This window comes from Perca flavescens, chromosome 23 (assembly GCF_004354835.1).
Source record: "Perca flavescens isolate YP-PL-M2 chromosome 23, PFLA_1.0, whole genome shotgun sequence".
In the NCBI taxonomy this organism is placed as follows: domain Eukaryota; kingdom Metazoa; phylum Chordata; class Actinopteri; order Perciformes; family Percidae; genus Perca; species Perca flavescens.
The window spans coordinates 6,781,315-6,794,567 of NC_041353.1; the positions used below are offsets into that span (position 1 = coordinate 6,781,315).

The 13,253-nt window shown below is 42.0% G+C and overlaps 1 protein-coding gene across 1 annotated transcript in view; it reads right to left on the reverse strand.

Moving 5' to 3' along the window:
* Positions 1-12,629, reverse strand: part of ntn4 (netrin 4) — a 26,287-nt gene extending 13,658 nt beyond the window's left edge. The window contains exons 1-3 of the mRNA XM_028570731.1: positions 12,193-12,629; positions 9,989-10,542; positions 3,441-3,719 (exon numbers count right to left, since the gene is read on the reverse strand). Of these exons, the coding sequence (XP_028426532.1) occupies positions 3,441-3,719; positions 9,989-10,542; positions 12,193-12,238 (879 nt within the window). The 5' untranslated portion in view covers positions 12,239-12,629. The remainder of the gene's footprint in view (positions 1-3,440; positions 3,720-9,988; positions 10,543-12,192) is intronic.
* Positions 12,630-13,253: the final 624 nt, after the last annotated feature.

Consider the following 13,253-nt stretch of genomic DNA (forward strand, 5'->3'; position numbering starts at 1 on the left):
TTCTTTTGATACATTAAGTCCATTTTGCCGATAATATTTTTACTTAAGTGGGGTTTAGAATGCAGGCATTTTACTTGAAGTGGAGTATTTTCAAAGTGAGGTATTAGTACTTTTACTTAAGTAAAGGATCTAAATACTTCTTCCATCACTGCACAACGCCCTTCCCTTCCCTGGCTGATCGGTAATCTCTGCCCTCATCTCCCATCTTGTGCTGCTCGGCTTGTTTGGGTTTTACCAGAAAACTGTGGCTCTGGGTTGAAACAGAGACACAAAACAAACTGCTGATAAAACTGCTGAAAAAAGTCCCTTATATAACATCTGTGTGTTTATCGAGCGCTACCCACATGGCACACGGCACAGCGACGCTCCCATGACCTGAGGTAATGTTATGACGACGGTTAAAGAGGGATTTACTGTTCAAACTTCCAGTCCTGGGCAAAGTTTGACTAATATTTGTGATAAAAAAAATTAGATGTTAGCCACACATGAAAGCATTAAAATGATCTATTATTATTATTATCCTGGCGTGCAGAGGAGGGTTTTACAGCCCCACGGTCTAAAGACTACTTCAGAGGATTTTTCACCCTCAAAAGAAGGAAATCCTGATGAAAACACTCAGTAGAGCCACTTGGAATTTCTTGGCACGGAAATAGTCGGATTTAAAGATTGTGTCCAATAAATCGGCTATCAGCAGCTTCATTACAAAACGGCCGGTATCAGCAAAGATAAACACATGAATCGGCTCGTTCATTTATCACGTGTAATAGGCCTACCAAACACTTTCATCTGCTTCATATCAAGATAAAATATGAGTGTTTTCAAAGATGCTTGTCAGAATGTAATTTTTAGGATCTAATAAGTTACACCGTGCATGACGTTTTATCGTTTCATGCTCTAAACGACTTATAGGATGTGAAACAGACTAGAAAGTACATGTATGTGCTTTAGTTGACTATATCTATTTTCTGCTACTTTATACTTTATACTTCTACTTCACGACATCTCACAGGCATACATTGTACTTTTTACTCTGCTACATTTATTTGATATAACTTTAGTTACTTTGCAGATTCATATTCATAATAGAAAATATAATCAAAGAGTACAATGTTAATTTCATTGCATATCTTGGTCACAATTCTTAAAAACAAAACAAAAGATCCATATAAAAAATGTTGGTTTTGTTGGGTCTTTATGTAGAAAAAGTAGTGTAAACTAAAAGCTCACATATTATTATCACATTCAGCCTCAACAATCTATTACTACAGTGTATATTGATGGAGTACTATTGTTTATCCTAAATGTCTTTGCTTATATAAGTTGTAAAGGAAACTCCTTGTTGACTCTCACTTTCCACGTCGAGCCTCGCTGATTGCAGCAGAACAGACATTTCGGTTTGTGGAGATGGCTGTGATAAGAGCATCAACTCTGAAATACTTTTCCAGGAAAAACCCTGAATCAGTCGTGTCTGTTCACACCTTTATCAACACATCAACACCGTCCTTAACCCTTGAATCGATATCTACATCTCTTGGGTTTGTTATGAACAGGAAAGGCAGCTGTTTATCTGACCAGACGGATCCAGAAGAACAGAGAGGAAGCAGGAGAGTGGGAAAGGTGATCCTCCCTCTCACCACCCCTCCTTTAGTCTGTTATTAAGACTGCCAACACAAAGTGAGCAAGCTGTTAAGTCTGTAACTATCAAGCCTTATAATCTTCCTTAGAACAAGTGAGAAGCCTGCCCATGGGGTGTGATCACTTCATGATAAATATCAAAACAAGTGAAAGAAAGGTCAAAACAGAGTGAAGGAACAGCGGTGCTTCACTATCACAGCATCAATGCTTAAAACAAGCTCATTTGCATTGGAAATAGGACTATCGCTATTTATTTTCTTGATAAAAACAAAACAAATCTTAAATTTAAAGATTAACTTTCAAGCTTTCAACAGAGTGTGAGATCCAGCTAAAATCGTCAGAAAAGGCTACTAGGTAGACCATGAGTTAAGATTTGTTTTTGTCAAACTACTGTTTGTTAAGGTCAAGAATAAACAGCCACGCTCAAGTTATGACGTATTTCAATATTTAGTTTAATAAATGTAATTGTATATTTAAAAATTTAAAAAGGTACGCCGTAGTTTTTGACCACTATTGGCGCTCTGGAGTGATGTTTTGATAAGCGGGTTCCATTTTTTGTTTGCATCTCCATTGTTTGCTCCGTCAGCACTCGCATGTGGCTGCACGAACACAAGGGTGATATGATTATACTTTCCTGCTGATTGCAGAGGGCAATAATGCAAACGTGTAGTGCATGTGAGCCATAAAAGATGAAGAAGAAGACAAAGAAGATGCAAGCTGTGTCCGCAATCACTCCACTGTTAAACTACTACTCTACTCCTTATATAACATCCTCTAGTTTACTCTGTAGTTAGCTGTTAGTTAAATTGAGATTTCGGACAGTTATATCATCATTTTATTGTAATTTTGGATGTGATTTTGTTCCTTCCCTTGTAGGAACTTTGGAAGGCAATATGTACTGTATAACGCATATATTTCACACTCAAATAAAACACTTCAGACACTCAAATAAATTGGCCGGTATGGACTGTTAATACATTGCAGTATTTAGTAAAGGAGTGATAAAGGACTAAACGTTTTTAGTACATCTAGTTTCTCGGCTGGAAACATCTCAACAGTTGCTAGCTAGGCCTTCACGTCGTCAAATTGCCCAATATGTTGGTAAATGAAAGTGGCATTTACTGGTCTATCAAATGAACAGGTGTTACAGAATATGACGTCTAGGTTTGGGTATCGTTAAGATTTTAACGATTCTGATTCCAATTGCGATTCTTTCGATACCGGTTCTTATCGATTCCAATTCTTTGAGGGGTGGAGTTGTTTTATTTTGATTCAAAGGTGGTTTGCAGTTTTCCCGGGCTTTTTCAACGTAAAGTAAAGCCATACTAGAGCACAGCTTACTGTGCTCCAAGGCTGCAACACAACAAGCGCCTGGATGCTACGGTACCAAAACTTGCGCATGTTAAATTTGGAACCCATGATCAGATTTGAAACCAAATCCTCCAAACGACTCCAATAAAGAAACGATTCCACTGGAATTGTAATTTTTGAAACGATTCCAACTAGGAATCGGTTCTCGATGCCCAACGCCAATGACGTCCCTTAGTTTCCTGCTATTCCACTGATGGGAAGTTGGTGGCGGTAACATGCCAAGAACGTAACAATGATCCAGCAAAAGGCAAGTAAGAACACGTGTTAGGATATACACAATGTGTCTTGGTGCGAAACACTGAATGCAAACATAAGTATGTTACAAGAAAACTGCACAGGGTGCCTTTAACAGTAAAGTAAAATTTTAAAAGTACTATTTTTAGAGTAAACAAGTGCATTTTGATACACATAATGACTCCACACTCATCTCTTACCACATGGTTGGTGCGGTCTCTGATGGGCTGGTAACCCGGTGCAGGAACACACTGCTCGGCGTGTCCGTTACAGAAGCAGCTTCCCTTCACTATTAGGTCGTAGATGGCAAAGTGTTGGGTTGGAAGAGCTTTGTTTGCGGAGGCAAGGTCTTTGGCCTGGCAGGGACACAACTGACGCTTCAGCAGTCGGATTCGGACGTTGGTCACCCTCAGCTGCTGCTGGCCCTCCACCCCGAACGGATCCAGGGACTCCCACTTTGGGAGAGTGCGATAGATAACCTGTTAGCCAGAGGGAGAAAGATCTGGCGTCACATTTCATAATGAAACAAGTCTGTGTTCATTTTAATAGGCTAAACATTTTACAGGCAGCAAAAAACCGAAACCTGCAATCTGAATTCACAATTCAGGGATCTTTGACTTGGCTCATTGTGATCTGACGAGACTCAAATTTTTGAGAAGTGCATTTCATTTAAGGTGATTTCAAGCAAGGTGATGAGGGGCAAGTGCTCTTTTCTAATGAAACACCTGATGGGAGGATTGTGCCACTTGCTGCCTTGGCTGTCAGCATTCTTTTCTTCCGATTTTTTAACAGAACTTTGGACAAAATTGGTTGTGTAGTTCCAGAACTACGCAATCCATTAAGTTTGTGAGTTTTGAGAAGGTGACAAGACTGGTCCACATTCAAGCTGCCAGACTTAATGGATTTTCTGGGGATGTTTCTAGACAATTACATTTCTGACCCAAAACTGTGTTTGAGCCTTGACTGGAATTTGCAAAACTATATATTTAACAGCCAAATGTATCAAAATACTTGTTTATCCTGGACAGGCTTCGCACATACCGCGAATAGCAACAAAACTGAAGGACTTTTATAGCCCAAAATAACATTTGACATACCGAACTGTCCACAACATTTTAGCAACAGTTTAGTTTCTTCAGCACCAAAAGGACAAGACAAGCAAAAACAGCAACAGAGTTTATTTTCTTCTCATCACTCCCTTTTCGGTTTAAACTGGTTTCCGTTTAAAACCTTAGATCAGTATTCAATTTAGCCAAATGCATGAGGCAGATTGTGTTATATGAGCATGATATTGTGTCCCCACAAGTTTTGGGACTGTTGGATGAATGAGAGTGGCAGATTAAGAACTTTTTTTTGGGCTTTGTGAAGGCCACTTGTCATTATGTTTGAAACTTTTTGTAACTTAAAACTTGATCTAACACTCATCGTTCCACTTTGAGGATCTTAAGCATACAGAATAAACTCGTACAGGCTTAGTTTTCCCTTCAGAAGGTAGAGTTGTTTTGTTAGGCTTTATGGCTTCCCCTCGCTATTCCTTTAAATATAAACAAGAATCATAAAATTCTTAAGAACACAAAAGAGTAGATGGGATGCTGTTCTCTCTGGCAGCCCCAAATGATTTAGAGGCATTAGACGGCTTTTATTCAGTGGCACAATCAGGATTATTGATGCTACTCATGTCACTTCATCTGTCATGTTAATGGGGGGTTTGTTTTGGTATCATTTGTGCACTAAACACCTTACACCCTGCCGCCATTAACTACATCCTCATGTGACCATGAGGGTGCTGGGTGTCCTTAAGTGAGTGCACCCAATCTTTCTCTCTCTTCTCTCTCCGCATCCCCCCCCCCTCTTTCTGTCTGGTCCCTGGACATCCTTCAAATCGAAGATCCCTTTATAGGCTGCCTGCCATCGCCATGGCTACTGCTGCTACCAGCAACCAACACTGCTGCTGTTGTCGGGGGGAAAAAGTTGGTGTCTGCCCCAACTCTCGCTGTGAAAGAAATGTGTGTGTTTGTGTTTCTTTACAAAGTGTGTGTTGTTGTCATTGGCTGTCATTGATATCATTGGACGAGTAGTGTGTGTGTGTTTTTATGTGCGTTTTCTTTGGCTGAAGCAAGATGCGAGCAAAAAGCCCCCATGCGGCTCCCTCATTGGCTGTATGACTGGCAGAAAGTGTAATGGGAGGAGCACTATTAATTTCCCCGTTGTTGGAAAAGGTCACGGGGTCACGGCATTGTGGTCCACAATTAAGAGAACACGACAAATAGGACGAGGGGCGCCGGTCTGCGGGAGAGCACGGAGAGCAGGGCCAGACAAAGACGGGGGACGGAGATCCAGCTTCACATAACTCAGAGCCGGACAAAAGGCCCGCGACAGCCCGGTGACACCACAGCAACACCAGCACACACACACACCACCACACTGGCATGCACATAGACATCAGTGTCGTGCTTTCCTTTACACAACACAAATCCCACACCAGGCCATCTTGGAGCTTTTACTACACAATGCTGCCTCGTAGTTTTCCTTTGAATGTGGAGACAAAATATTAGTGTTCGCAAATACGCCTATGAAACCCATGTTTATACCCATGTCAACTTCTTGTCTGTGTTGTCGTTCCCTTTTTTGTCCACTTTTTATTACGTTAAGCATTTTCTGAGTTGCAAGAGGATGTCGTTTGCTGTAAATTACAGTAAACTGTGTCCTCTTGCAGCAGAAACGCTAACCTTTGGATGGAGGTGCATCTCTTGCACAGGTCTCTGAGTGGGTGTGGATGTTAAATTTGATCAAATAAAAGTCTGCCTGTTCAGTGAGACGTGGCGAATGATGGACGTTTTGACGAGCGGGTCCTCGTTTTCTTAATATCTCAAACTCTACTCACCCTCAAACAAGCATGCACACGTTTCAGGCTGTTTCACTGATCTACAATTGGTGGTGGTAACAGGCAAAATAAGGTAGCAATGTCCCGAAAAATTATGCAGGTTTCAAAATACTTTGCAAATGTTTTGTGAGAAAGGAAATGCATTCATTGGGCCTCAATGTGTTTTGGTGGGAAACACTGACTATAAATATTTATACTGGCATTAGTTTACAAGAAAACTCCACAGGGAACTTTACAACTTACTTACAAGCTGCTATTTTAAACGCTCACTATCACTCCTGTGTGTCTAATGTAGAATCTGAGAAGCTTTGCTTTATGGAGAATATCAAATATTAGCATAATTATGGAAGTTGAGAAAAAAAAAAAAAAAAAAAAAAAGTCTTGAAAGTTTTATACCTGCCGTCACAAATATGCAACAAATTTCAGGCCCAATGAGCCACATTTTAAATTTAGTCGATCTGCCTCCTGAGGCAGTGGGTTCACTGTGGGCCATGGGTCCACTTCAGGCTGAAAAATAAAAGTAAGTCTGGCTTAAACAGCCATAATTCCATCAAAGCACTGTGGACTGTAATCTGGTAAACAGGCACAATGGGCATTGATGGAAGGAGAAAGACGAAGTGGGAAACAGAGAGGGGGGGATGGGTGTCTAGCCAACAGTAGCAACATCCATCAGAGCAATGGCACTTCCTTCCCAGCAGACAGACGGAGAGCCAACTGTATGTGTTTATCTGAAAGGGCACAGATGAGTGTGATGATGTGTGTGTGCTCGAGGAACTGTGGAAAAGAGAGAGGATATGTGTGTTGGCTGGTCTGCCTCATTCTTTTCCCTCACATTCTTCCAGCACAGCTGACCTCATAAATAAGACAAGAAAACACACACACACACACACACACACACACACACACACACACACACACACACACACACACACACACACACACACACACACACACACACACACACACACACACACACACACACACACACACACACACACACACACTTATTCAAGTATGGCCTATTTACTTTGCTTTAATATTTCAGTGTTTTTATCTTACTCTGAAACAGTGACATATGTCCATTACAAGTAGTTCTTTTGTTTAAGCAAATTAAAAGATATTTTGTTTACAATGAAAAGCAGCGAATCCTCACATCTGAGAAGCAGAAACCAGGCTTTTTACACATTTATTTGCTTGATAAATGACTTAAACTATAATGAAAATGAATACATTTTTTCTCAAGTCAGTTGAGTGCTAAGTGATACTAAGTTTTATGTAAATTAGCTATTTTTTTGTTTAAAAAATGTTTTTGTTTTTCTAAAATAGATTTCATTCAACACTTTCTTATTCTATTATGTTGCTCAACAATTAGAGGGTTCATTTTCAAGTTCATATTAATTCGCCATGACAACTTAGCAAACTCCAAGGTCAATAATCAATAAATAAACTAAATTACAATGCTTATAAACTGTTTAACGGTCATTATAGTTGACGTACAATCACAACAACAACACACAGGAGCAGAAAAAGTGCGAACAGCTGAGCAGCAGCAGCAGCTGCTGCTGATCTGTCAAGAGCGCTACTTGACCTCTTTTAATCTCTGGGCCATCAGTTGAGGGGTTAGAAGTCAAATGTCATGCTCCCAGCACAAGTGGCTGAGAAATGTGCAGAAACCAATATGTGAAGTACAAAGTCAGAGAGAGAGGCAGAAAGGAAAATAAGCTGCTGTTTTTCACACCTTCGTGAACAAAAGGTGGAGAGAAAATCATGTAATAAATGCCAAAAGGGTTTTTTCTTACAAGCACAAGTTCATAAATCCACACCAAGAAAACACGTACAAAGAAACACAGCAGGAGTACATAAGAAAGATTTATGATACAGCAGCAGAATGAGGCCATAACAGCTGAATACTTGGAAAGGAGTCGTAGCAGCGAGAGCCCGCCAAAGAGGAGGCAAACACACATTACATATGAGAGCACTGCAGGGAGTCCAGAGGAGCACCACGCTTGGCATGCGCCTCCACACACATCTGCAGAGCAGACACACTGCATCAATTAAACATCAATGGACTTCAGGAAGCCCTCTCGTGCTACAGTCAAAGTACGCCTATTAAACACTCACTCATGCACGCACACACTCACAGAGCTTCCCCCACCTGGCTGAGCTCTGCTTTCATTCTGCTCAGTCGTGTGACTGTATGACTCTCGCATGTTGCGTGACTTACAGGACTGAAATTGTTCCAGTAGGAGGGGTAATGATACACTTTAAATCGTTCGTTAAGACGAAAATGAGCGCCTGTCTTTAGCATTATTTACCTGTCATACACGGCATGTGTGATATGACATAATTAGCAATTCATTCATAGAGAAAGAAACAGCTGAGCAGAAAACTCTCTGTCACCCCCTCCAGCATTTCACTGCAGGTGTGTATCCGCCCTCTTTCCCCCTGCTTTCTGAGCCATCTGACTGTGTTTAGATTGAAAGAAATGGAGGGAATTCAACCAAGGCCTGATACAAATCTGATCATCCTAAACGCTTCTGGCAGGTAGTAATGAATTGTGAAGAGAAAAGACAAAGAAATCTTACTGTGTATACTTGACACTGAAACTCTTGAACTTATACTTAATTGAAGTTATTTTGACATAACGTGTAATTTATATTATATCTCACCTGGGGGCAACATCTGAGGGAAATATATGGTCCTGTAGCTGCTAAAAGCTCCACTAGGTTTACCAGCTAGTTGCTAACTTTGTCTGTCTGTTGTTTGGTGCTGAACAGGAAGTGTACGGTGGGGTTTTTAGAGAGATGAAAACAGCTGCTTCATGCTGCTGGAAATGATGCTGATGAGAGCGGTGAACCCAAACAGTAAGCGTAAAGAAGCTTCGTAGAGCTGAGGTTTGTCGCTGTGAGCCACACCTTCCACATTACATGGAGTAATTTGATCCAGTGTGACTATGAAAATATCGATTAGTGCAGACACAGACAGATTTTAAAGGTCCCATGGCATGAAAATGTCACTTCATGAGGTTTTTTAACATTGATATGCGTTCCTCCAGCCTGCCTATGGTCCCCCAGTGGCTAGAAATGGCGATAGGTGTAAACCGAGCCCTGGGTATTCTGCTCTGCCTTTGAGAAAATGAAAGCTCAGATGGACCGATCTGGAATCTTCTCCTAATGAGGTCATAAGGAGCAAGGTTACCTCCCCTTTCTCTGCTTTGCCCGCCCAGAGAATTTGGCCCACCAATGAGAGAGAGACATCATGGCTTTCAAACGAGCAAAGTGACAGCTGACACCCCCACCCTCCACCTTGCCCCCCCTCTCTCCTCCTCAATAGCTACAGAAATGGCACATCCTAAGGAAAGCTCATTGTGGGACTGGCTCTAGGGCTGTAATTTCGCACCAAGGCTGAATTTTGGGAAAGAGACTTCAGATACAGTATTAGGGGACCACTAAGGTCTATATAAAAGAGACTTTAGATACAGTATTAGGGGACCACTAAGGTCTATATAAAAGAGACTTCAGATACAGTATTAGGGGACCACTAAGGTCTATATAAAAGAGACTTCAGATACAGTATTAGGGGACCACTAAGGTCTATATAAAAGAGACTTCAGATACAGTATTAGGGGACCACTAAGGTCTATATAAAAGAGACTTCAGATACAGTATTAGGGGACCACTAAGGCCTATATAAAAAAGAGACTTCAGATACAGTATTAGGGGACCACTAAGGTCTATATAAAAGAGACTTCAGATACAGTATTAGGGGACCACTAAGGTCTATATAAAAGCATCCAAAGAGCACCATGTCATGGGACCTTTAATGTCTGATGTAAAGGTAGGAGACATACAGCTCCCTCCTCACCTCTCCACGGTTGCACGGATAAGCCCTGGAGTATTTCGAGTTGCAGGTGGCCCCGTCCCAGCCCACACCTGCCTTTCCCTCCTCCATCCCGAAGGCGGCGCTGCAGTTGCTGGCGTAGTACTGCAGCATCTTCCACGTTTTCCCAAAGTCCTGCGAACGCTCCAGGGTCATGGCAGCAGGCCTTGGCGAGCGAAACACTATGATGAGATGTGTGAAGTAGAACGCCGCCTCCAGGTCCAGCTGCACCGTCTCAGACTCCACCCCCTCAGCCGACTGCCACCAGGTGTTGGGGTGACGGAAGGAGGAGTCGGACATGGCCCCGGCCAGGTGGGACAGGAGAGGCAAGCCGGCGTTGCATTTGGCGCACTTGGCGGCACTGCAGGCCAGATTGGTGTTGGGGTCGGAGTAGGAGCAGTAGAGCTCGGTGCCGTTGTTGCCACAGACGGTCTGCGTCATGACCCGGCGACCCAGGGCTAAGTTACCCATGCGGGGGTTGCATGCCCGGCTCTCACAGCGAGGGGCCACACCTGCCCGAAACACCTCCACCGACAGACCTGGATGGATGGAGAAAGAGAAAAAAAATTGTTTACCCGTGTACTTGGCAAATATGAGGTGACATAAAACGAGACAAAAAGAATGAAAGCATGAGGTCCTTATTCCTCCTCAGCTTAAAGGGTCAGTTCACCCAAATCACACACCTCTAGTGTTATTTAGCCATGCAGATAGTATTTGTCAACACTGTAAAATGTCTGCCTTCACCCCAATACAATGGAGGTGAATGAAATAACTTTAACACAGCATTGCGGCATTAAAATGGCACTAAAATCCTCTATACAGTTCACACTTCTTTCTTCCTACTTCTTTGATAGGAAGGAGAAAGGGAAAGATGCATGGCTAGATACTGTACCATACGTTTTTTGTTGTTTGTTGTTATGAATTGACTTTTTGAACTCCAGAAGTCTAGATTTTAAAAGGAAGTGCAATACAAATGGCCAGAAAACCAATTTAAAAAGGCCGTACCTGAACAAAACTTACAACAGAAGAGCACTTAAGAAAACTCTCCCTATCTAAGCGGATAATTTTGTGTAATAACTGACCATATTAAGCAATAAAAATGTCTTGCAGTCAGCATTTAATGCCCCACTGTGACCCGAGAGCTTATACTTCCTCTTTAAGCAGGTTTGGAGGTTTTGGAGAGTTTAGTGAACAGACACATCTGAATCTGTCAGAGTCTGTGTGAGAGTGAGTGGGCAAGCTGAGAGTGACTCAGTGTGTGTGCGTGTGTGTGTGTGTGTGTGTGTGTACACAAGTGATTTACCTAGATCGGAAATGTTATGCTAACGGGATAATAGAAGCATTGTGCACCTGCCTGCTGCAGACTGCAGCCAGCGTGGACTCTAACACAGATAAAGTTTGGCAGCTCGGGGAGGATGAGCAGCATTCAGACGCTTTGCAAACCCCCCGAGGGACACAGTGTCATCTTCCATCTTGGATTTATTAACTAAAACCTGGAGCTCACTTTGTTTTTCATGTCAGTGACTTCACAGATGGGCTCATATTAAACCTTAGAGCCGGAATTATTGAACTTTTGCACTGAGGAACCTTTTCTAGAGGGATTTTCTTTGTTAGACAGGAGTTCATGATGAATTACATAACTGTCTGCGTATGTGTGGAGGTCATGGGGGAAACCTTTCAACTGAATAATAATAATAAAAAAAATATTTTGTGTTAAATAATAGGAAGTAAACTAATAAATAAATGTGTTCAATTAAACATGATTTAAAGAACTCAACTTGCATATACCTAATCTGGAAGCTATTGATCTGAAAAGACAAATCACAACTCGTATGTTTTGAATACCGAAGTTCCATTCAAATCTGTCGCAGTGAACAACAATGAGGCTCAGACATTTCCTCTACTGCTCTGTGTCAATCTGTGTCTTGAGTTTAATTGTTTATGTGATTTGGAATCAACTCTAAACGTTTAATATGCGAGTGTTTAGAAATGCAAAGTAGGACCTCTTCTAGTGAAAGAATAAAATGCCTAAAAACCCCAGGTGAGTTCTGCATTGGTGCACTTCGCTGCTCATTAATTGTTTCACTGACAATAACTCTGACAATAGGATGTTTAATGTAAACACACACACACACACACACACACACACACACACACACACACACACACACACACACACACACACTAACCTGCATCTGACAACACGGCCAGGCTGATTACAAAAAAGACCAACATAGCTCCTTGTTTTAAAGGAATAATCCGAAATCTGTGAGAAGAAGGAGAAAATGCGCTGGAGTTATTCAGACATCAAGTAGGCTATGCAAAGATTTCATCCACGGTGGCAGAGACAAGTGCGTAGGTTCACATCCAGTGAGGACTTTCTCTTTCACTCAGCTGCGATCCAATAAGCCGATAATAACTCATGAAGAAACAGCATGACCCCGGACGGTGTGTGATGTCCCGCTGAGAGATGAAGTGAACGGCTCTGCCCAGCTCGTCTGCTGCTTCGGGACCTGCAGCGTGTTTCATTTCCCCACAGTGTGCGCCTGCTGCCCGCTCTGCCCCGCACATCTATTTCTAAGGATCGCAGGGAGACGGAGATAGGTTATGTAGTGACAGCAGCAGCAGCAGCTCCGCCTCTCCTCCGCATTTTTCTCTCATTTAAAGGAACATCCAGTTTGTGCGCAATGGATGGAGCCCACAACCTGCTACTCACACCGGGGTGGGTGGGTGGGTGGTGGGGTACTCCCAACATGACGGTCCATGAGGAAACTCCAGGGGGCCTTTTGTGAGGAGTTCAGGGAGTCAACGAAATAAGGATTAAAGATGTCTAATGAGAGGTTTTACTCCATCCAACAGTAGAGACAAACCACAAAACGTCTCTGGGTATCTGGCAAAGTACTCAGATATTTTAAGTAAAAGTATCAACCCTACAGTATAAAAATTAAGGCTGTATTGAATAAATTCTTAGTCGACTAACACTCATTCAATTGTATCGACTAATCGATTAGTTGATTTAATCGACAGACCTGTAAATTGAGTTTCTCCGCAAAGACTCATGCAAAAGCACCACTTTAATTCTTGTGTTTACCAGAGATGTGCTCTTACGTTTCTTGGAAATAAGTCATTCAGAATGAAAAAAGCATCAAACATGACTAATCGACTAAAGAAATCTAAGTTGACTAAGACCAAAACGACCGATTAGTCGACTAATCGACTAAGAGGGAGCAGCCCTAATAAAAATACCCTA